We start from the raw sequence: 25,353 nt of genomic DNA on the forward strand, positions 1-25,353 counted from the left end.
TCCACGTTATGTGGTAGAAAGGAAACGAATGTTTGACGACGTAAACAGGTAATTAGATGCACCCTTTCGCTAAGAAGACATAATATTCTCCACCAACATATATGTGCTTAAATCTATAGCAGAGCTAGCAATGAAATATGAATATATTTAAAAGTTATAGCCGATTAGAATGAATGGAAGAAAATGATTAGAGAAGGATTACGGTGATTTTAATTTCGGTTAAGCTATAAGGATGGCAGGAATATAGAGTACTGATCCATCCATTAGTTGTAAGGTTATGTAAATAGTTGTATATAGTAGAGAGATGAATGTGTGAAGCGAATGTATTTATAAGTAAGAATGGAGAGTGAGTGATATTCTAGTGATAATCACCTAGAAGATGATGACCGTATGGCGGAAGCCAATGCCACAAAAAAAAAAAGTAAAAGTAATTTTAGTAAAATTTCTAAACGGATCTCTGAACAGCGATTCTAAAAAAAGGACAAGTTTTAGCAGAACTGCTGTTGTGCGAGCAAGTTTAAACCATTCCAGCATAGACACACTTAATTTTATTTCAATTCAATTCTACTACAAACAACCGCCAAAAAAAAGGGCTTACTAGGCCTCATCGCCTTCAGGAATAAGTTCTATAAGGTTGTCTCTGTCGGATTTGAAATGATACTGTAACAGAGACAGGTCGTTTGAATAATAACAGTTACTTAGGGTAGCAGATACTGGGGCCCATTCGTGGCCTCACAGATCCTCTGACTAAGGCACCCTTCTCCAACAACAGTACCTAACATCCTTCACTAACAGCATCAATGTAGCAAGTAACACCCAGAAAAGTTTAAAACGTTGATGTAACAAATATGTTCTAACAACAGATGGAAGCGCTAATTTTACAATTAAACCAGAGGGTTCAGAGTTGAAGTTAAGTTTAAATCTACGACATCCACATTGAAGAATCAGTTTTCTCCTAAAACTTCTCTTTCTAAATTAATTTCTTAATTTTTCTGAGGAATTATACTAAATTTTTATTTCTCTTTAAAAAATGTATTTACAAAATTTTTGTCTGAATCAGCTGCTCCCTCTTTTGGGACAGTACAAGGAACAAAATTTAGAGTACCAATTTAACTAAATAATTTTTGACACAATAACGAGAAATATTCCTTGAGGAACCAAAACCTTATTAGCTACTATTTCTCAATTAACTAAATGAGTACCTTAGCAACGGGAGATCGTTAATTACTAAGGTGTATTTAGGGAGAGCAGGGAGGCAAGACGGCCGCAAAACAGGCTAGCAACCATTTAAATATGGGAAGTTAATATCCCAAGGTGAGTCTATAATGTATATTAATTACTGCCGTATCATTTCTCCCTGGGGAATAATTAAAATGGTCATTAATCTTATCACGTTAATTATATAAGTTAATCAAGGTCCTGAAGAATTGGAGATAAGATTTGGAACAAGAGCGTCTCTTCATTAACTTTTGTCCTCTCAATATATTTTCAGTAGAAATATTTGACAATTTTGTATAACTCAAACAACATTTTAGGCGATAGAAGCGACGATGGCCGAGCGGTTAGAGGCTAGACCCGCACAACAAAGATGTATTGTTGGTTTAATGGGTTCGATTCCCCTGGTCTTGGTCTTGGATTTTATTTAATGGTTAATATGAGAAATTTATAGTAAAGTAAGTTAGGCGGTTGTAGGCTAGACCCGCAAAGCTAAGATGTATTGTTGGTTTAGTAGGTTCGATTACCTCGGTCTAGGATTTTGATTTTATTTAATGGTTATTATGAGAACTTCATAGTAAAGTAGGTTTGCTAGTCGCTTCCGTCCATGACACCTACTTTTAGATCGTCAGATCTGTTGGTAGCAGCTAAGATACCAAAAATATCAAATTTGAACTTGCAGAGTTTTGGTTTTTGAGTTCTGCCTATTTCTCAGAAAGACAGTTCACACCAAAGAGTGAGGGGCAACTTCTTTTGGGGCTCAGACTACGTCCAAATAGATATTTCTGGGTTAACCTCAAGTTTTACCTTGATCCAATCTTTTCTTACCTTTGTATCCCCAGCAAGAGAAAACCAAAATATTGGAATCCCCGATTCTCCATCCTATGTCCATCAGAAAAGATATAGCCAGAGGATCACAAGATATGTGATTTATCATAAATATAACAAAAAAATATTATAAATGAAGTGGCCAGCATAAGGGTCTGTGACATCTAATAAATTCTAAAAAATATTAATGAAAATTAATGCGGTAAAATTACTTAAATAATATCAATGAAGTATTAATGAAATGTTGGGTACTAGCTGATTTGTGTACCTTTTGGCGTTTAATCAACCCTTATACTTAACATTTTAAACTGTAAGTTTTTGTTAAAGATAATATTTATACCTCAGCCAATTTTTATAATCTTAATAATTGAATATTTGACTTAGAAAAAAACTGTACATATAAAATACCTAATATTGTGTAAAATAAGACTGAGATTTTAGTAAATTTAAATAAAGTTAAACATTTTTTGTATAGAGGTAGAATTGCACAGAGAGTGAAATATCTGTAAACAGACGAATGGTACGAGGTACCAATAATGCAGAAATGTAGCTCAAGAACTGGGTAAGCTGGACGTTGATCCCCCAACATAAAAAAAAGAAGAAATGCGAGCCTCCCAGTAATACAAACTTACATAATAACTTTGGTCCACGTATATGGAAAGCTGAGATCGGTGGACATCTAATATGTAGTCTGCATTCAGCTCTAGTAAAGCCGCTTAACTCAACCACCAGTATAAGACTACCAAGTCTTAAGTATAAATATATATAATGTATATAAGGAGCTACAATTTTTTTTTTTTTTCATGGCGATAAGCATTTGATTAAAAAACTGCTTAGAATTTATAGAACTTTCTATCAAAATGGTTCTATTTGCCTAAAATGAAATAAGCATGCTGCAAATTACCCTCCAAGCAGACTGAATCCTTTTTCTAACTGAAATTATTATTATTCTTTCTTTTTTCCCCAATTTAAAGCACAGATCTCAGATCATTGGCGTCCGGAGCTTTTTCCAATGCACAGCCAGTCTGTAGACAGTTTTCTCACGTTTCAAACCAACATTTTGAAAGAGAAAAAAAGTTTTCCTCCATCCTATGTCCATCGGAGAAGACATAGACGGAGGATCACATTTGGATGGAGTGCCCAACCGGTCCTAGGCGAGGAAAATTGATCCAAATTTTGTCCCCTAAACAGCTGTACTGTAAGAAAATATTTGGGAGTCATGGTTAGTGTACATTTGAACAGTACAATATCCGGTAATGGCATATAATGACAATTTTCCCAGGACAGTGAGCTCCTCGGAGAAACTCCTCGAAAGAGAAAAATCTAAGAACCAGCAGCTGGATTTGAACCCTGCATCCCCCGTGTTTTGGAAACCAGTATACAGTAACCCACTAAGCTTTTTCTCCTTTTTCTCAATTATTATTGAGACTCCTTCTCTGCAATTAATGCTGTTCGAAAATTCTTCTTTTTAAAAGAAAGTCCATGTGTCTTTTTTTCCCCATTATTTCAACAGAAAAATATGGATAGGTCTTCGCAGTACTGGATAATATCGTTGAGTTTATCCGTTGTAGCACGCATTTTCATTACAATGAGCTCTTAGAGATACACCTCTAACCGTTTTCAGACTTCCATCCATTATCAGAGGTAGATTAAATCAGATTGATGTAAAGTAAAATCTAAGACATCATTTCAATATTTATCTCCCACTTAATTATTTAACCAATCATTCCACTATAGTATTAAAGCCAAACACTGTTACTAGCCCCCAATATTCAGTCAGTTATTGTGTTTTACAGAAGCTTTGAAGACGTACCAAATCAAATTTCTCCAGAACTAAACCTAATAATCAAAGAAGAATGACTTTCCAAAGTCAGATAGACACATGTACATATTGCAGACATGCTGTTGGCGAATGAAATCACAGCTAAAAAGAAAAAAAGAAAGCAAAGAGCACAAGAGTTAGAACTAGAAAAGAATACGAAGTACGAGGAATTCTGTGAAAAGCCGGATGGAATCACAAAGGAAGTAATCTGATTGGAAAGTAAGCAGCGACTGTAGTACCCTTGGAAACCCCATAACTGCATACCACACATTCAATGTTTGTGAGTTAGTCTGTCGTCGGTGCTATACTAAATGAAATGTCAGAATTTGTATTTTCTTTATTTTATTTTTTTTTTTTTTTTTGAGGGGGGGGGTACTTCAACTTCAATTTCCCTCCATGTAGAAGGAAATGGAATCCTTGTTCAAGAAATCAGGGAAAAGAAACAAGAATTTAAATTAAACCAGCTCAAAGAGGGAGAAAAATAGGCAATTAAGTCCTGTCGGGTGCACAAGTCTACTCTATCACTCATTTATCTCCAGCTCAACTTTATCCTGAATTAACTTCTATTTCAATCTTTCTACGGAGTCAAATTTTATAGAAACGATGTGCCTCTTATTCTTCAATTGTCTACACGATAGCAACATCAAAAAGCATCATCTAAATTTGTCAACTAATCAATAAGTAGCAACGTTTATCCTAAATTTGGGACATAATCTTTTATTATCATATTTTTGCTGAGCTATCGACTTCGGGAATAGAACATCTTTAGAGCTAACAACTTATTAATAATTTCTCCTCAATTCTAAGCCTTATATTCAGACAAAGACGCCCCTTTTTTGGTTTTAAAAGTCTTTTTCTTAAAGTGAACAAACTTTAAACTCTATTAACACGGTGAAAACTCCATGTTTAGAGGGAAACTTGTGAAAACTGCTGAGAGAAAAAGTCAAGCATTAAGGACAGATTTTTTTAAATTTAATTAAAAGAAATAACCTCCACATAAGTACACTACCTAGGATTGTATTTAGCCAGTCGACTGAATATGGAACCCACACAATAGACTGAAGAGAAACTCAATAGACGGTATGGACAACTACTAAGACTGCTAGGGCGGAGATCAGCCATGAATGTACAGAATAAGCTGACTCTATACAAAACACTACTAAGACCCATCTGGACCTGCGGAGCTGAGCTGTGGGGCTCTGCGAAACCATCCAACATCCAAAGAATCAAATCCAATCCTATCAATCTAAAGTCCTTCGGCAAATCGTCAAACGCTCCTTATTATGTATCCAATTTAACCCTCCATACAAGACCTCAGTATTCCCTTTTGTCAATTACCTAATACATTCTCGGCTTCCTTAATTTCCGTAATATCCCTAACCATACATCCTAATCCCGACAGCACAAGCCTTATCCACAACAACCCATCCCGACAGTCCTCGCAACTTTTTATCAACTTCCTAAACTTCCTTACAACCTCTAGAGCAGGGTGCCCCAAACTACGGCCACTTATCCGGCCCCCGCCACACTTCCGGAAGGGTACCTCTTTCATTGGTGGTATGTGGCGGCGTCACTCACGTACAGTACTACTTCCGGTGACACGGTATGCACGCGTCATGGCTCCGGAAGCGGAGTGAAATAACAGCAGAAATAGGAAGAAAGGCAAAGCTCTATAACTAAACCGGACATTGGACCATCTCATTAGCCAAAAGCAGGCCCATAGTTCCAATTGAGTTACTGGACAGTTTGTTGATTTAAAACTTGTTCTTCATTTTAAATATTGTATTTGTTCCCGTTTTGTTATTTTACTTTAAATTAAGATACGTATGTGCAGTGTGCATAGGGATTAGTTCATACTTGTTTTATAGCCCGGTCCTTCAACGGTCTCAGGGGCAGTGAACTGGCCCCCTGTGTAAAAAGTTTGGGGACCCCTGCTCTAAAGAGTTCCAGCATTGCCCAACAAGGTCCTCTCAACATGCCTTCCCGATTGTGGTGTTGGATCCTCCAGGATTCAGCAACCAATCTGTGCTTAACTTGATATAAACCACATTTACATGATGTACATATCTATGTACAGGTTGTAAATAAATAAATTTAAAAAAAATTATAGGAAATGACGTCACTTCCAGTGAAAATTCAATAAAAAATTGTCATACTACAGTTGTTTTAAGTACAGAATTAACTACAATTCCAATATTTCTGTGACGACACCAATTTATTACGTCACTTTGTCTGGGTGAGATATAAAATATGTGCGTTTGATTGGTAGTATTCTGCTAAATTGACAAGTGGCTTGCAGAAGATAAAAAAGAGAAAAGTAATATAATAAAAATAAAACATATTTTCGAACCCTCTCAATCACTTCCAGAACTGGACAAACAACTACTGTATGGCACTCGATCAATTATTATTGAGTGAGGTGTGATTCTGACAGCGCTATCTTTGGCTGACGCGGGGAGGGGGCGGAGGTTGATATTTAGAAGGATGAAGAGGACAGTCCCCTATACCTTGGACAGGGTGGCCACATCATATTTCATAGCGTTCATCAAAAGGGCGTGAAGGTAGCGGATTAAGGCAATACCAGGTGCTAAACATTACGGCGTATTTCAACTCATATTTCATCTACTGATCACAAGTCAGACTTCTACTATCCTCTCTTCTGAGAAACATCTCCAAAAAGAATCTCTTACTATACTTCTTTTTCTCCAAACTTGGGAGCTTTACGAGTACTAAATGTTAGCTGCCTTTAAATAGGTTAATTATAATAATGGAGGTCTCATATGCCTTTCTTAAAATCAAACTTCACAAAGAGAATTTCAAATGAAAGCGATAATGCTACGGTGAAAGAGAAATACCAACTAACTACCAATCAACGTAAGAGAATGTTTACAGCTACAAGAAGGACAGATAATGAAGGAATGGAAAGAGGAAAGTGGAAATTGGCCTTCTTTGGCCCCTTTGCAGAGCAGAAGCGCCCTTCCCTCATTCCAACAAAGGATGTGTAAATAGCCATTTAAGTTAGTGGGGTCTCCTTAAACCAAAATGCCCATTAAGGAACCAAGCAGTGGTCTAGGAGATTGATCGTGAGAGACTGAAAATTACACAACGCCACCGTAGCCGAGCGGTTAAGAGAGTAGACCCGCAAAGCTAAGATGTATTGTTGGTTTAGTGGGTTCGATTCCCGGTCTAGGCCTTGGATTTTATTTAATGGTTAATATGAGACATTTATAGTAAAGTATGTTAGGCGTCTATAGGCTAGACCCGCAAAGTTAGGATGTATTGTTGGTTTATTGGGTTCGATTCCCCCGGTCTAGGCCTTGGATTTTATTTAATGGGTAATATGAGACATTTATAGTAAAGTATGTTAGGCGTCTATAGGCTAGACCCGCAAAGCTAAGATGTATTGTTGGTTTATTGGGTTCGATTCCCCCGGTCTAGGCCTTGGATTTTATTTAATGGGTAATATGAGACATTTATAGTAAAGTATGTTAGGCGTCTATAGGCTAGACCCGCAAAGTTAGGATGTATTGTTGGTTTATTGGGTTCGATTCCCCCGGTCTAGGCCTTGGATTTTATTTAATGCTTAATATGAGACATTTATAGTAAAGTATGTTAGGCGTCTATAGGCTAGACCCGCAAAACTAAGATGTATTGTTGGTTTAGTGGATTCGATTCCCGATGTCTAGGCTTTGTATTTTATTTAAAGTAAAGTAAGTAAAGTAATCGCCTATTTTTTCAGGCGGGGCTTAAAGTCCAACTACCCATGGTGTCGTGGACGGAGGCGACTAGCAGGATGTTATTTAATGGTTAATATGAGAAATTTATAGTAAAGTTTGCTAATCGCTTCTGTCCGCGACACCTAATTTGGAAGAAACAGGCATTACTTTACTGTTACACTTATTTCGAATGAAAACAGTTCGACAAAATTCTTAGACGTATGGGAAAGTAAAAAGGAAGTAATAGAAAATAAAGGCAGTTCGACAATTTATTCTAACCGATAACAGAGATACCAACATGATCGTTGTTCTTCTGCAGAATTTCCTTGTTTAAATGATCTGCCGGATGAAAACAACTACCTGGAAACTTAAAAGACAATAACGGAAATAGTAAAACACAACAAGAAGGATATAAAAAAATATAAAAAAAATGAAATAAAAAGCCAATAACCACAAAGAAGAGTGATCTAAACCCAAACTCAGTTCTGGTCATCAAATATTTGTATTGATGACCGTCCAGTTTCTAACACTATTATTGTTATGGTTACCATGATCTCTCTGGAGTTAGCCCGACCTAGCTCATACCAACAGTGCAGACAAATTATGTTTGTTTATTCTTGTGCCATCCACCATCCTCCACCTACTTCTCATCTACAAAAGGTCCTTCCTTTGTCAACTTGCCTCTAACGAGTGTTTTCACAGACTGGATCAACAATATCACTGACTCATTTATCTCTTTTCTATTTTATTTATTTTTTTTTCTGTATAAAAAAAGGAAACCATCCTCTTTTTATAATGGAAAAGAGAAATTATCCTTAATCTCAGATACTTTTTTGAACTCTACGAGAGATAACAGTGCGCTGATTATGTTGTTTCTCATTCTATTAATTAAATTAAACTTGATGAGAACATTCCAAGGAAGAGGCAAATTTCGAATTGAAGATAAGAGGACCCTAGACGCAGGAGAAAGAAAGAATGGCACACCAACACATCTTTGTCCACTCTTCTTCCTCCGTCGGATGGTTTCGAAGGCTAACAGTAGAAAGAGGAGGCGGCAAGGAGGATGGCGGAATCCCTCAGCTGCACACTGGTCCTCAATGGACGTCGCACAGAGAAAAGGGAGACGCTATCCCAGCTCCAGTAAATTTAAATGCTGATGCGAGCGGCGCCTTTTTTTTTGAGTTAAGCTAACCACGCAGGCTACAAACGGACAAGTACCCCATTCTACTTGTTGCAGGAGACTATAGAAAACTCAATTTTCCGGATAATTTCATGAGATTGCCGCCCTTCTTCAAAAAGGTAAAAGAAATTAAAAAATACTATTTCCACAAAAAAAAGAAAATGTAAAAACCATAAACACAGTAACATTTGTGTGTGTGTGTGTGTGTGTATTCTATTGTTCAGAATACCAAACCTGATTTAAGTAATTTTAAAGAAAATAACCTTCTATTTCCCAAAAACAAGTTTGCACATTTTGACGGAAAACTCTGGTTAATCTGGTTATCTTTGTGAAAAACCTGCACAAAAGTTAATTTGGTTTTCTGGACATCCTGAACACAATATGCAAAATTAAAAAAAAAAGTAAACATCAATCTGAACACAAAAAATATACGAAAAATGTGAGAGAGAACTGTACAAAGCTGAAGAATAATCTCGTTAAAATCGAGTGCGCCTCCATCGCAACCTAAGTTCAAAAAATATTGTTTTGGCAAGCATAGTATAAAAAAAAAGAAGCTGAACTTACCACATAAATTTAATTATTATTTAAATAAAATAGAAAATTAAGGTGGCCATCGCTGGCATAAGTTTTATAGCGAGGTAGCCAATCAGGATTTATTTGATTTATTTTCTAGAATACATCTTACGAATAATTAACAAAAGGAACAAAAAGGAAAGCGTTTTGATTGGTGTATTTGAAGCCCGTGTCTTTTACTGAATTTCAAGTTTTATTTTATCCATAACAATTGTTGCATCAAGTAAATTTGATCTTACTGGTTCAGTTCACTTGTAATGTCATGGTTAGAGCAATCACCCACTGGTGAAACTCTTTCACAATGATTTAATCACAATAGATCTCTAGGCCATTTTCGCTTCAAGCGACGAGGAGAATTGTCGGGAAGGTGAGTAGAGGAGAGTTGTTGGACAAGAGGATTAGGATGAAGAGAGCTAGGAGGCTGTGAAATTTACGGTAGCGAGACTTTATTAGATCAGTGACGAAAGGGATGTGAAGGTCAGTGTGTATGGTAAGGTTAGAAATGTAGTAAGGAGCATTCAGGATTTTCCGTAGGATTTTTAGACTGTAGCTGTCTGCAGGCGTTTGGAGTTACGAGGGTTTGGTTGAGCCCCACACTTCTGCTCCGTATGTCCATATGGGTCTTAACAGTGAATCTTGTAAATTGTCAGTTTGTGATTCAAGTAAGGATCTGCGGTCAAGTAGTCTATGTACGAGGGTCGTTTGAAAAGTCCGTGCAAAGTCAGAGAGATAGCACCACTGGCGCGTATCGAGGTTATGTTTAGTTAGTAGCATCTCTTGGAAGAACACACACCAAGTTTCAGCCAGATCGGTCTATTTCTTTGTGTTTGGCATTCGTTTGAATCGAGGAAGTCGAGTGATTTTCAAAAAATGGACGAAAAAGAATTTCGTGTGTTGATTAAACACTACTTTATGAAAGGCAAAACGCCTCAGGAGACTAAAAAGAAGCTTGATAAACATTATGGTGACTCTGCACCTTCGATTAGAACAGTTTATAAGTGGTTTCAAAATTTTCGGAGTGGCCATATGGGCACAAGTGACGCTGAACGTTCTGGACGCCCTGTTGAGGTTACTACTCCAGAAATCATTGATAAAATCCATGATATGGTGATGGATGACAGAAGAGTGAAGGTGCGAGAGATTGCTAGTGCTGTGGGCATCTCGAATGAACGGGTACATAATATTTTGCATCAACATTTGGACATGACAAAGCTATCCGCAAGATGGGTGCCGCGATTGCTCACGCTTGACCAAAAACGAAATCGTGTGAAGTGTTGCAAGGACGGTTTGCAGCTGTTCCAGAAGAATCCGCAGGACTTTAAGCGTCGTTTCGTCACTGTGGATGAAACATGGATACATCACTACACTCCTGAGACCAAAGAACAATCTAAACAATGGGTTACCAAGGAGGAATCTGCGCCAAAAAAGGCGAAGACCGTTCCTTCGGCCGGAAAGATTATGGCGACTGTCTTTTGGGATTCGCAAGGAATAATCCTCATCGACTATCTGGAAAAGGGTAAAACTATTACAGGTGCATATTATTCATCGTTATTGGACCGTTTGAAAACCGAGCTGCAAGAAAAACGCCCACGATTGGCCCACAAAAAAGTCCTTTTCTATCTCGACAACGCACCAGCTCACACCTCAGCAGTTGTGGTCGCAAAATTAATGGAAATAGGGTTCCAACTCGTTTCACATACCCCCTATTCTCCAGACTTGGCTCCCTCGGACTACAAAGGGACATGCAAAACGACTAAATTTATTAACTTTAACACTCAAAAGTATAATCTAAGTATGACAATTCATTATCATTCTGCCACTCTCATTCTATTTCTGAGTCACTCTGCTCATTCAGCACACTATCAATTTCCCGCTCATCGACCGTTTCTAATAATTCTGTTTATCCAGGTAATCCCTGAACCATTTCCACAATTTTCATCTTACTTAGATGATGAATGAATTCCATTTTGTTGCACTTACGTAACTGCAAATTTCAGCCTAAATTTATTTTTCAAAATATCAAGTATCGACTACCATGGGAAATACAAATGTGTGCTGTCCCATCCCATCCCATGAGATTCCCTATGGACAACACTGACTATACAGTTCTAAGTATCGTACTAAGTCAGCTACGAGTATTTATATATTTATTCTGTACAATCAACTGCCTTTTTTTGCCCAATTTATACTAATATTGTAATTTTTACTTAAATATTATATTAATCTAATATTTTAATCAGTCCACTACCCCGTTTCTACAAGAAAAATTCCTTGTATAGATAATTTCCATTTTACGTGCGTTTTGGCTGAGCAAAATAGTGATCCCTTTGGGAACCCCTGACAAACGTTCCAAGGTACCCTAGGGTTCCGCGGAACCCAGGTTGAAGACCCCTGCTCTAACTGATTGATTAAAAACAGAAACCGTTCAGAGGTAGAAGAATAAAACCTGCTTGTTGCTACGACAGAGAAAAAAAAATCAAAGAATTCAATATGTTGGTAAAAATGCAGTGTTTGTTAGAAATCAATTCTGACGATTATCAAAGTTTCTGACTCTTTGAAAGAAAAAGGAAGTGATAGTGACCAAAATATTTGATATTAAGTCTCACCGGAAGTATATGTTTTGGGAAATATTGGGAAGACTAGCGGACATTCTCAGAACTAACCAGCTATTTCTCAAGCCATCTATGAATCTGCATATCGTCTGCATAGCAAAAGAAGAGTGTAAAGTTTAATTTATTTTCTTACTTTAACAAACCAAACAAATATCAGTTTATTATCTGGCTAGAAGTGCACATTAACTACTTATGTACATTAACGATAACTTGTTCGAGTATGCCAAAAAAAAAGTGTGGCACAGGTAAAAAGCAAAATAAAAATTAATTCCAATATCATAGAAAAAGTTTTCTAACAACCATTAAATATCTAGCTGGCCTGTGCCAAGTTTAGGATCAGTGAGCCACTTGGAAGAAGGACAAAAAAAAGAGAAATGGGAAAGTTTTGCAAGAAGAGAGAGAGAGAGAGAGAGAGAGAGAGAGAGAGAGAAAGGTGAGCTAGTTAAATTTTTAAAACATGTTAAGAGCTACCTTGGGAATTGAGCAGTCTGAGAGCCAGCTGAGCTCTCGGGCACACCTCACGGCAAGAGAGCTTTGGAAGAAGAAGAAGAAGAAGAAGGAGGATAAGGAGAAAAGTTACATGTCAACTAAGTTAGGGAGACATACCTTCAACTTTGAAGAGTGCCGCCCCTAACAAGCTAGCCACTATACCAACTAGTGCTCTCTAGAATTGGATTTTTTAGACATTCAATGCTCTCCCCTTAGAAAGGAACTTATTTTAGAGAAAACCTCAGATATCCTTATTTAGAATCACTAGATGATTATTACTGTTTTCTTTAATAAATAGAATAAAAGGAATTTTGCATCACTAAGGGCGGGTGTTGGTCTAGTGGCCCAAGAGCGTGGCTTTGTAAGTGGGAGATCCCCAGTTCGAATCCCGTGTATGACTACTTTTTATTTGTTACGAAAAAAATGGTTTACAGTAAAGTATGAGCATCCGCCCTCGTTCACGACACTTGGACGTTTAGCCCCGCCTAAAGAAATAGGCGATTACTAATAATAATTACATTTAAAGCATTACTATGATTCCAAACTTGAGTAAAATCTCTGTTTAGCCAATTTGTGTGATTTTACTAAGTATATGTTTGAGTTTTCTATTGTTTTCTTTATTTTTTAATTTACGTTGATTAGAACCTTTATACGATTCACCAGCAAATTGTCTGTTCTTTAACTTTAAAAAGTAGGTTATTTTAAAATATTTTGTGAGTTTTGAACAATGAATGTTAAGCGCCATAATATGATCTTCTGGACTGATTGAGGGGTCTGCAGGATTTATTCCTTTAAGGTATTATCTATTAGCCTCATCTCATTCCTATTCATTGAGGTACTAAAACATTTTAAGTAAATTTTTTTCCGACATGTTGGCTAGACTGCCGTGTAGCCTGATTCCTCCCCTCCGCAACGAGACCGGTTCGAGGTCAGTACGTTGAGAACTGACGACACGACAATAGGTTTCGTGAAAAAATGTCAATCCAATCTTCTGCCAAGTGTTTTTGCAAGAGTTTTCGAGACGCTACCAACTTTTAGTAATTGGATTATTAGAAAGTCACGTAGATTTACACCAGTCTAAGAATCGGGTATCAAACAAAAATAGGCGATTACTTTACATTATATTTCTGTCTCTCTTTTGAACAAAGGAAGTATTGCAATCACGGGTAACATTCCAAATTCAAATTTTTGAGAAGAAGTACAAGTTTTGAAGTACTGTGAGGCAGAAAATAGAGGCTAGCGCTCGCCTAGGATAGAACTCTTATATTAGTTGTAAAACACAGAAAAGATCAACGGAATTAAACCCCCTTTTGATTCTTTTTTTTTTTAAGGGGAAAGGAAGGAAATCATGAGCCGATTTAAACAGAATTTTCTCGCTTTTCCAGTAAATCTGTAATTGGTGTAGTTTCCACTGAACTAGCATTACAGTACGCTGTACAGAACTAACATTTCAAAAATGTAATAGATTAAACCTGAATATTGCAAATTAACTCCTCAAGTAAATAAATGATAAACGTGAATAAGTATAATCTTATAGCAGAGAATAAGTTAGAATATTTTTGTTTTTTTTGTTTCTTTTTTTAGCGTTTTAGCGAGGGTTTGTTCAGCTGTGTCAACGTGTTCGGTACAGAATGACTTCAAAGAGTGTATCCCAGAGTTACTAGTTAATTTAGTCGTACATAATGTTTTTAGCGAATGTCTTTCTGTTTTTTATATACGTATCTATATTTTCTGTCTGTCATTCAATAATTTGTCACCATTTCATTTATGTACCCACAACCCTGTAGGATCGAAATGTGGGCTACCTTGAACTAGTATTGTTACTGTAACATTGTTACACACAGAGATCCTGTACAACTATTTGGGTTCAGCAAACCCACAGACCAAAATGCATTAAAACACTTCACAGATAAACATTTTATAGTTTAAAGAGGTCCCCATTCTACTCGACAAACATACCAGATATTTGCAAGAACAATAATAGAACTGTAACGTCGTATTGTTCACCATTATCAAAAAATAACAATAATTTTAATCAACAATAAATTTTAGCCTTTGCTATCTGAGGAACATTTTCTTTCAGCTATGTCCAATTAGACATTACGACAAGACTATCTCTCTCTCTCACTCGTTGGCTCATGTACGATGACGTCAGTTTGTAGAAGGTCAAGAGAGTGTCGTCATCTAGGCTCTTCAAAAGGAAGTGACGTATCTTCTTCACATTGAAATACTCAGCTCTAATTGTACGACAGCAGCCAAGTGGCTGGGCTACCTCTTGTAATATTAATCATCATACAGATGTGTTCACTTCATTTCACGGAGGACCACCCACAAACACTCGCTATGACACTGATGGAAGCCACTGCTAATGGCTCAATCGTACTTTGTAAAAGATTAACAGGAAATGCTAAAAATAGAATTCCCTTTAATGGCTATTAGCGATGCTGAATATTAAAAATAATTTGATGTACACCACAAAAACTTAAGCTAAATTGTCTCTGTAAAGGTTTGATTTTTTAAATTTCCTATAAACAAGGTGTAAGAACAGAATGTCACTTTAATGTTACGTAGGAGAGCCCTATCCCTTTCATCCTGTCAATTTCAAAAATCGGGCTAAGATTTACAGAGTTATTAGTAATAATAATTTTGGAGCGAGCCTTACATAAAGGGGGCTAACTCCTCTCCCATTTGATGTACAGCGTCGTGACCCCCAAAAACCACATCTACATAAAATTCCGAATCGAATGACACCTCAGGCGCTTCGTTGTTTATAAAAAGCTAACAAGAACAAGACCAATTTTTAAAAATGCCCATAAGCCCAATTTCAGCCAGTTTTTTTTCCCCTCGAAACCTCTAAGATCTGGGTTGTTGCAAAGAATTACAGTTATAAAGGAGGATTTGCCCGATAATTTAAAGACAATTTGAGAATTTTATCTTTTATAGAAAATGAGAGAAAAAAATTGTCAAAGTTGGGTGTTTTTCATCGTTACGCTTTTTCGTACAGTTGTTGACGATCAAATCTTATACAATTGTGTTTTAATAAGAATTCCAAGTTTTAAAAAAGTGAAATCAAAGCAGAAAACTACGCTTCAGCAGCAACCTTTTTTTAAACCAATAATAACTAAGCTGCACTGGTTCTCAAGCTGAGGAAATTCCACTAAGTAGTCCACGCTCTTAAATACTACACTCAGCAGTTCAGTAAAATCATAGTTGAAGTCTCGAAATCAATTAATGGGTACAATATTATCACTCAGAAAGTCTTTTTGTACGGTGTACTGATGTGGTATGTTACTTTAAAGATGTACCTTCGTGTAGACTTTTCTGAGCCCCTAAAATCATAAATTAAGTAAGTAAGAAATCCGTATAGAAAAGAACTAGCCACTTCTTCCAACACCTGCGGGCCTCCTAATCTGGACAAGACGAACCACGCTTAACAATAAAACAAAAACAAAAACCCTCCCAATTCACACAGAATACACACTTAGGACCTTGCAGTTTAGTGATTACAAGCGACTGTTTGGATTTAGTGAGCCTACAACCAAAGTCTATCTAAGCCCCCAATCCCACGGTATCCTGAATGATGGTACAAAGATGGCTATATCCAAAATGGAGCCTCTAGCATTTAGCAGCACCAGAAGCCTTACATGGAATAAGTAGCCCGTCTCTAGAAAGCCTGTATGGTCCCGAGGGACTGGAGGAAGACCACTCTTCGGAGGGGAAGAGTGCTTAGACATCAGGAAAATAAACCTCTCTTCCTGGGCTACCTAAGAGAACCTGGGAGAGAGGAGACAAAGTAAAAATTTGTGCATGTTTAAACCTGATAATTATTTATATAATTAAGTATTCATTACTGATTATTATTTATTTAATTTTTTTATAAATAAAGGAATGCTTGAAAAAAAAAACTTTATTTAATGAATTCTTAATTAATTTATGGTTTAAATCAAAAAAATCGAATAAAAGTTAATTAATGAACAACTTCACCGGAGCTAAAAAGCATCTAATCAAATTAGACTCACTAAAAAAGAAAGACTCATTATGAGCTAAGACTTTTTAGCAGACACGATCGGCTCGTAGTCAAGAACTATGGCGCCTAGATTCATAAAAGTTAGCATAACTAAAGATGAGTCAAGCATTACGAACAGTTATAGGTAATTAATAGCCATATTAATGGTAATTAAACATATATTACTTGCATTTTAACAGAATATAAAAATAATCGATAAAAATTATAATCAACCCGCTATTTAATGTAATGAATATGCTATTTTACGCTAGCCATATTTATAGCATTTTACAATCCGCGCGTGAATGCCTGGCACAGCTAACACTAATCATTTTATCCAGGTACATGCACAACAAACTATCTATAGAACGTTCTAAATTGCTATCATTTCCCACTATACTTATATGGGTGTGTTTTGTTCGGTCTGTCGATATGAATGTAGGTTTGGTAGAAAGAGAGAGGTGTGTGTGTGTACCACCCCGTGGAGACGGCGGGGGCGGCATGTTAACCTAGCGAGATCAATTAGCAGAAACACTAATCCTTGTTAACATAAATTTGAATTGTAATGATTTGCCAGTTTCCATAACCCCAATGTGTACGTAAGTATTATGTATATATGCACGAATTTGTGTGTATCCTATGCATGTGCTTAAGCAATCAATCGACTTTTCTAATCATAAATGTAATAAAGAAAATTATTTCAAGCATTCAACATGAAAATTCATCAAAAGGATAAAACATTTATTCCAAAATGATTAGATCCTGCGAGGATCGGAGTAAAACTCCCTGACGCGGCGCAAGAATTACAATTGCAGCATCTTCGATTGTGTTTAATTTTAGTCAGATTTAAGATTAAGGCAGAATACGAGGTGTGACTATTAAATAACGAGACTGATGCTGCTACAGAAGAACTATGCATGCGCCAAATCCTAACGACTGACAGCTGTGCAGCGTAAAGCGTTCTCTCTTTCGATTGCAGCGTCTCACGTGTTTGTAGAGAAATCTGTCTGACCGGAACCGTCGTTTGTACTAGAGGTGTTAGTTTCGTTTTGCCGAAAACATGATGTACACATGTAGTAAAGCAACAATTGTCGTGAAATTTCACATGATACTTGATAAAACCGCTACTGAAACTTATCTTTTATTAAAAGAAGTTTATGGCGATGAATGTTAATCACGTGCGCAAGTTTTTGAGTGGTTCAAACGTTTCCAAGATGGCCGAGAAGACGTCGGAGATAATGACCGCCCGGGTCGTCCTTCCACGTCCAAAACGGATGAAAATATCGATGTATAATAAATCAACATTACTTCCGTGAGGTGCTTGCTCAACTCCGGTGAAAGAGTGAGGAAAAAAGGAACCGATTTGTGGAAGAACAAGTCACAGGGTTCTCCATCAAGACAACGAGCCGGCTCACACTGCATTGTCTGTCAAGACGTTTCTAGCCAAGTACAACATCCCAGTTTTAGGCCATCAGCCATGTGACTTTTGTCTGTTCCCCAAAGTCAAATCTGTATGAAAAGGAACACGATTTCAAGTCTGTTGAAGCTGTGAAAGAAGAAGCGGCACGCTTCATGCAGGAGCTCACAGAAAAAGACTTCCAGCACTGTTTCGAACAATGGTAAATTCGCATGGAGCGTTTTAGGGTTAGGGGAGGAGTGTATATTGAAGGTGATAATAACTAAATATGTATAAATTTAAAATAAAATGTTTTACGGCAATAGTTTCGTTATTTAATAGCCACACCTCGAATGCTTCTTGAGCAAAGCATGAAGGCTTCCTTAGAGCCGAACTCGTAGTTACAGTTTGTTCTTGATGAAAACTAGATAGCTTATCAATTGAGAGTCGTGTATTAAACTACTTAGAAACCTATGCTTTATCTTCCTCAGTAAACCTCTAAAACAGTTTACAATGGGAATAAGTTTCAAATTAATGTGAAAGAACATTATAGGTATCTACTGACCACTTTTGGACAAACCAAGTTGAAAGAACATTGGTCAATAGGGCCAATATTCTCAAAAATTGAAAAAAATGGCCTATTTCAAGTTGCCTAATTTTTTTTGGGCCCAACTTGGAGAAAATCTAATTATGAAAAACTGGTGTATGAGAAAGCTGAGTGTTTACAATAAATTTTCTCTCAACCATAAATTCCAGAAATATGATATAAAATAAAAGAAAATTGCCTTCCTGTAACCAGAATGAGGAAAATCAGTATATTAATGTAAGTGGGGCAAAACAGTTTGGAGACTAGAATATAATTCTATTTGATTCCACCATTAGTTCACTGTTCTTCAAAGTTCAACATGCGAGTTGTTCCACTAAGTTGAACACCAAACCAATCTCACAGCCGACCGTATTAACTAATCAGATTAATCTACAAGCTCTACAATTAGCTTCCACTAGATCCAGCTTTCGGATTTTAAGCTCGATAATCTCTTTATTTACTGATAATAATCATAGTATTGAATTATTTATTAATTACATAGTGCTATATTTCATTTCAAACCCTTATCTAGCTTTACTGTCTGGACCGATATCTGGAAGCGATACACTACTTTGGACAAGTAATTTACATTGAGCCATTCTAAAATAATAAGCGCTACAACTTACTCACCATTACTTTAGGGTATTCCATGCAGAACAAGCTATTTAGTAAATTGCAAAGTTCATAAAACAAATAAGCACCAGATTCCAGGAAGAAACACATAAGAATGTCAGTAAATAATATATAAAACTACATAATTAGAGAATGAGAAACTAAATGATAACGTGGAACAAGAAAGAACTAGTGCAGAGGGTTTACAATCCTAGATAAGACTGATTTTCCCGCTAATCGAACGGCATAACCAGTGACTCTGGTAATTAACCCTTCTCCTGTACAATACACAGTAAGCGGTATTTCCAAACATACATTTTAAAAGCACACATTCAAAGTACCTTCCCTCTTCTAGTACTGGAGTAAGCATTTTATCACGTACTTCTGGGATCAATAGTTTATTGCCCTATCCAAAGTGTGCGTAATGAATAAAACCTATGTTTTAAGTCAACAATGATGTCATCAAAATGTAAATCATTAATATTTATCTTTCTCTTCCTGTTTGTAGCAGTAGGTAATTGAGAATAAGTGAAAAAATTGTCCCCGGAAATGTATATTTCAAGTTGATAACAAGGATCCCTAGTCACTTCCCTTGCCTAAAGTTTCAGCGTAATTTCTCTTCAGCCTGAAATAGAGAATTTAATGCGCGAAGTAGAGTAAGCAAATGTTCCCAAGTAGATACCACCGGAATTTCAACGTTTTGTGGTTCCCGAGGTACAAAATATGGTTTACAGGGAAATGATGTTAGAAGCACATCGTTCAGGGCAATGTATCGATATCAAAGCACTGCCATTGAACACTTGTATTCAACATAAATGCTGAGGTTTTATTTGCGGAACAGAATTGGCGTTGAGAAAGGCAAAGATGAAGGTTAGCACTACTCTAAATGTCTATCTAAATCCAGTAGATAATAGCACTTGATTACCATTTTTCGCAAATGGTCTAAAGAGGTTCGTAGTAATGTATTTACATAATGAATACAAAACTTTAATCAGTGAAGGACCATGTGGCGATTAGATAAACATCAGTTAAATGGGAAAAGATTTTACGTCGACCCAAAATTAATTTTTTTAAAATAAAATTAAATAGGTCGTAATAACTCAAAAACGGAAGGTACCAATTCGATATTTCGACTAGCTGTAGCACAATGGTAAGTTGGGATACTAAGTAGCCTTTTTTCATTTTTAAGTGTATTATGCAGCCTCATAATTTTTAAGGAACTACTCAGATAGCGAGAACTGGGCACCCACACGAAAATCCCGGGTTCAAATCCAGCTAACCAGATTTGAAAAGAGGTTTTCGCCGGGATAAGTGCTGGGTTGATTCGCTGTGAAGTGTCATTTAACTGTAATGCAATGCACGACGCTAACACTTCAAAGGTGCCTCCTCAGATACAGAGAGCAGTTGATAACCTCCTGGCTAACCTGGCTTGCGAGCCGAGGAGGCCCCTTTGAAGGTAATTAAACGCAACTCTCCCAAAATTACCAAATAATTATTAAACCTTCTTGTTTGTAACAGGTGTAAAATTAGTTTTTAGCCATTTTGTGTATGCTTGAGAACATCTAAAGCTCTTAACATTTGATTTTTCTTAGAAAAATCACTCGGAAAACAGGCTTATTTCCCGATATTAAGAAAAATACTAGCTTTACGGCCTTGGCAGTAGAAAGTGGATGAAAAAATACATAAAAATGACATCGCGTACTCTTCTTTCTCTTTGATAACAAGTTCAAAAAAATTGAAATATTAATAAATACCAGAGTTTGAAATTGCCTAGCGCCTTTGATTTTGAAGATATCAAATTGCGGTTTCCGGTTTCTTTCATAATTTATTGTACTCTTTAAAACTGTGTATATGAAAATGGTGGTCAACTGCGAACCCTCAATTTGGTCGCGCATCAGCCGCGTATGCGGGCAGGAATCTAAAATCAAGTCACATATTCTGAAACTAGAGGTGATGCGTAACAAATTTTTCCTCTGCCATTTTTTGCTCAGATCAACCGTTTAAGCATGAAGTGCATTTGAACCGTCTTAAAATGAACACCCTAAATAAATTTTTTTAAGTAAAGATCGCTTAAGAGTTTAGGGTCGTTTTGAGTAGGGTTTCCTGTAAGGTTACGAACTATATACAGTATGAAGAAACGTAAATTTGGGACCATGAATGAAGAAACTCATGTGAATATTCGTAACGAACCTTTATTCATTTAGAATAAGATAAAGCTAAGTTAAATTGTGTACAAAAAAATTCTATTTTATCTGTAAAAGAAATATTTCAAAATAGTAATAAATGGTATAATAGAGTATAATACGTAGTAATAAAGTATAATCTGTTATGAAGCCAAGAGCTGGAGCCAGGAGCGCTCTTATGGTGACAACAGGAGGTTGTGGGGGAGTTGCCTAGACCCACTATCATGGTGAACCTACAAAAAACTTTCTCTTGCTAGTTCCTGAACTCCTGTTCCGCAGAACTTACTGGAATGCTTTCTCTTGCACAGAACAATGGTTCTTGTTCCAATGGATGTCCGTCCCATAATCCTCTACTTACCACTACATCGCAATAATCACAGGCTATACAATTTCTCCTGTTTTTTTTAATAATTAAATCTCATCCTTTCATTTAATTTCCCCTTTATCCTTTCTGTCTACCCTGTTTTCTTCCGCATTCTTTAGATGATTGTGATTAAAGATCCTCTAATAATAGAAAGAAATAGAGACAAAAGAGAAAAAAAGAGAGAGAAGTAGTTGATTTGCAACCAAACCAGCTTTACCCTTTAATTTACATTTGGAATGTGTTCTACATCTAATTCAATCTAATTTTAATCAGTTTACCCAGCATCAATTAACCGAGGTTTATTCCAGGATTCTTTAGGGAATTAAAAATAGATTTTTTTTTTGTAAATAAATAAAACCGTTCAGAAGGAAAAGTACATCTTTTAAAAGTGATTATTTTGTAGGCAACAATTCTACAAATTGAAAATGTGCTTTAGGCCTGCAGTCGTACTGGATAATGTTTTAGAATTTTACTGGATAAAATGTTTCAAATAAATGGCTGTAAAGTAGTGCTGCACGAGACCGAGACGAGGCGAGACTTTATGCAGTCTCGATCTCGGTCTCGGTCTCGGTCTCGTCGAGATATCTCGGTCTCGGTCTCAGTTTTTTGAATTTTTGTTTAAGTATTAAAAGCGGTTTGCTATTAATAATCTTTTCAAAAAATGTTATTATTTTCTAATGATTATTTTAATTTATATATTGGTAATGAAAATGTGTGTAAAAGAAGACAACTACTTACACTTCAATGCATCATATATTACTATTACTGTTATATATCTTTATATAATTTCAAAAAGATGTTAAAAACGCGCCAAATGAAAGACCCAAATAACATATCTGCCTGCTATAACAAGTCGATTCGTGAAATAAAAAATACACCTCCCAACAAACTTCCCGCTCCATTAGTTATGGCTGTTGGTGAAGATAAAGAATCTGATGATTCACCTTTTGACGACGACGACGACTGCATCAATATTTTTGCACCATTTGCTCAAAAATCAGCAAATATCACCGAAGCATGGAAGACAGAAATAATTAATTACACCAAATTAGACCAAGCACCAGTAGACGTTGACATTTTAGAATGGTGGAAAACACTTGAGAATTCCTTCAAAAATTTGTCTAGAATGGCGAAAGATATTTTTAGTATCTGTGCAACTTCAGTGCCATCTGAAAGATGATAATGACCAATAGAAGATCTTCTCTAACTTCTGACTCAGTAAAAGCTCTTTTATGTATCAATGCTTGGGCAAAGTGTATCTTAAAAACGAAAATTTGTGGCAATATTTTTTAGGTTCATAGATAGTCTTTTTTTTCAAATTCATTAATTCTAAAATATAATTTAAATAATATCAAAGTTCAAAGTATTAGATTATTAATAGTGAAATTTATGAAATTGAATGAATGAATGATATGAATAGTGAAATTTAGTGAATTTATGTAAAAATTAGGTATTTCGAAGGGGGCCGCCACGGTAGCCGAGCGGTGCGAGACCTGCGAAGCTAATGTGTATTGTGGTACTGGGTTCGATTCCCGGTCTTAGGCCTTGGATTTTATTTAATGGTTAATATGAGAAATTTACAGTAAAGTATGTTTGCTAGTCGCCTCCGTCCGCGACACCTAATTGGTTGTTGGACGTAAAGCCCCGCCTGAAAAAATAGTCGATTACTTTACTTTGCTTACTTTACTTATGTAATTCGAAGTCAAATAGATGTAGTAATATTGAACATATATAATAAAATCGTATCTTTTAATAATTAATTCAATACCCGTAATGATTATTTATTAATAAAGAACACAATTTTATAATTTTGTAGCTAAAAATTAATATTTGAAAAACCGAGACGAGACCGAGATTTCTCGACGAGATATGTATCATGTCTCGATCTCGGTCTCGGTCTCGGTTGCTCAAGTCTCGTCTCGGTTTCGGTACCGAAACCGAGATTTGTCTCGTTTCTCGTGCCGCACCACTGTAAAGGTGGGCAATGAGTTTACAAAGTTAATAATTATTAGTTGCCAAGGTTGATATCTACACACAACTTACTTCTAAAAACGTATTGTTTTAGCTCAAAGAGAACTTCGAAAACGGATGTTACTACTCAAAATTCATAATTTCCTAACCATTTCAAGTGATTAATTCCATGAGGTTGCATTGCTATATAGTGAAAAACCTGTCTGGGAGTGGAGGCCAAGTCCAATTTAGTCAATTGAGTTCAAGTCCACAGTTGCGTTAATATTGTGTAATAGCCCTGTCTGAGTCCAGTATGTCCAGTTAGTTGTTACTTTAAGAAGGATAAAGAAAAGTAGGTTCCATCTAGAGCGGAAATTATTATGTTCAATTTTATCGGATGCAGTCCCTACCATTGTTGTTGGTCGTTCGTCATGCTCAGTATGAGTGTTCGCTGTTGAGATCTCCTAGTGTGCTGTTCTGTGGTGAAGATGCTGAGGAGGTCGTCTTGTACAAGTCACTCTAGTGTTTGGTCACAAATAAGCGGTCCTGTGAACTTAATAGTAACCACTGCCTCCAAAATTAAGTATTGCAGCATGTTGCCAATGCTCATGTTTGGTGAAGAAATGCGATATAAGAGAGTAATTACTTGTACGAGTATGTTGGGATTTTTGAAGTTTAAGGTAAACTTAGAAGTCCACTAATTTTAATGGGATTTTAGCAACTCAATTAATTATTAACATATAAATGGCAGGACCCTTACTTTAACGCCCTTAAATTCTTCTCTAAACTCTTAACATTTAGCTTAAAATTTAATGTACAAATATAGAATGAAGATTTTGTGGTCGCCAGCAATTTCTAAAAATCAGGTTATAACCACGGCAAGAGGTGGTAGATGGCGATACTAAAATGGAATATACCAGTACATCTGTACAATTTGCAAAACCTTCGGAGATAAATCGTGGAAATCAGTTAGTAAATGCCCATCTAATGAAAAACTATAGAATAAAATAGAATAGAATAAATCTTTATTATACAGGGCGAACCAGTAACTACTGTCCATAGGCCTACTGTGTGTAGTACATCTAAAGTGGAGTTCAATGACGTATTGGCCAACTTCATATTTTCCTCTGTTCTTGAGTGACGTCACTTTAAAGTTTTTTTTCTAAAATCATTACTTTTTTTCCAATAAAAATGTTATTACTCAGAAAGTTTTAGTCCGAATTCGATTCTGATCACACGGTTAGAAAGACAGATAATTTTTATAAAAATTGATTCCATTTTGAAGCATTAGTTATTCTCCAAACAGCCTCTATCTTCCTCCGAATGCTGGAAAAATAATAGTAATCGAAATTTTCTAGAAAACTCATTCAGCCCTTACGTGATCATTATCAGACCTAGGTGCTGGCACTTTTTATAAAAGTTTCCTTGTTTAATGGGCTTTCAAACGATGTATTATTTTCCATGATTCCTTTTATCTTCGTATGATAAATTACGTTTGTATTACCAGAAAACGTGTTCACGAGCACTCAACAGTGTTATGGTACGATAGAAAATTTTGAAACCAAGGTAACAGATAAGTGAAGTTTATTTGTAAGGCACCTAGTTGTACTGGTTAATACCTAATTCAGATAGAACGATTATCTGTTAGAGGGTTCAAAGGGTGGTTAAGGCTTATTTACATTTTTTTCTTTTTCAACAGTGTATTGTGTGTGAAATTGTAATTTGGAATAAATACAAACTATATGTATTTTTGTTTTTTTTTTAAAATAGCACTTATTTCAAATATTTCCTAACATTTTCTCAAATATTTCAGAATTTAGA

The 25,353-nt window shown here is 36.2% G+C and overlaps 1 protein-coding gene across 11 annotated transcripts in view; it reads right to left on the reverse strand.

Annotated features, from left to right (window-relative positions):
- ASPP (Ankyrin-repeat, SH3-domain, and Proline-rich-region containing Protein) overlaps window positions 1–25,353 on the reverse strand; it is a 602,088-nt gene that overhangs the window by 317,564 nt on the left and 259,171 nt on the right. The window contains exon 1 of one of the 11 annotated variants that reach the window (XM_074125844.1): window positions 19,054–19,089. The exons of the other annotated variants lie outside the window; for them this stretch is intronic. Coding sequence (XP_073981945.1) covers window positions 19,054–19,074 — 21 coding nt within the window. The 5' untranslated portion in view covers window positions 19,075–19,089. Of the gene's footprint in view, window positions 1–19,053; window positions 19,090–25,353 lie in introns of those variants that run through there. 11 annotated transcript variants of the gene reach the window in all.

This window comes from Rhodnius prolixus, unplaced genomic scaffold (genome assembly GCF_049639745.1).
Source record: "Rhodnius prolixus isolate KJV_2025 unplaced genomic scaffold, Rpr scaffold_3, whole genome shotgun sequence".
Lineage (NCBI taxonomy): Eukaryota > Metazoa > Arthropoda > Insecta > Hemiptera > Reduviidae > Rhodnius > Rhodnius prolixus.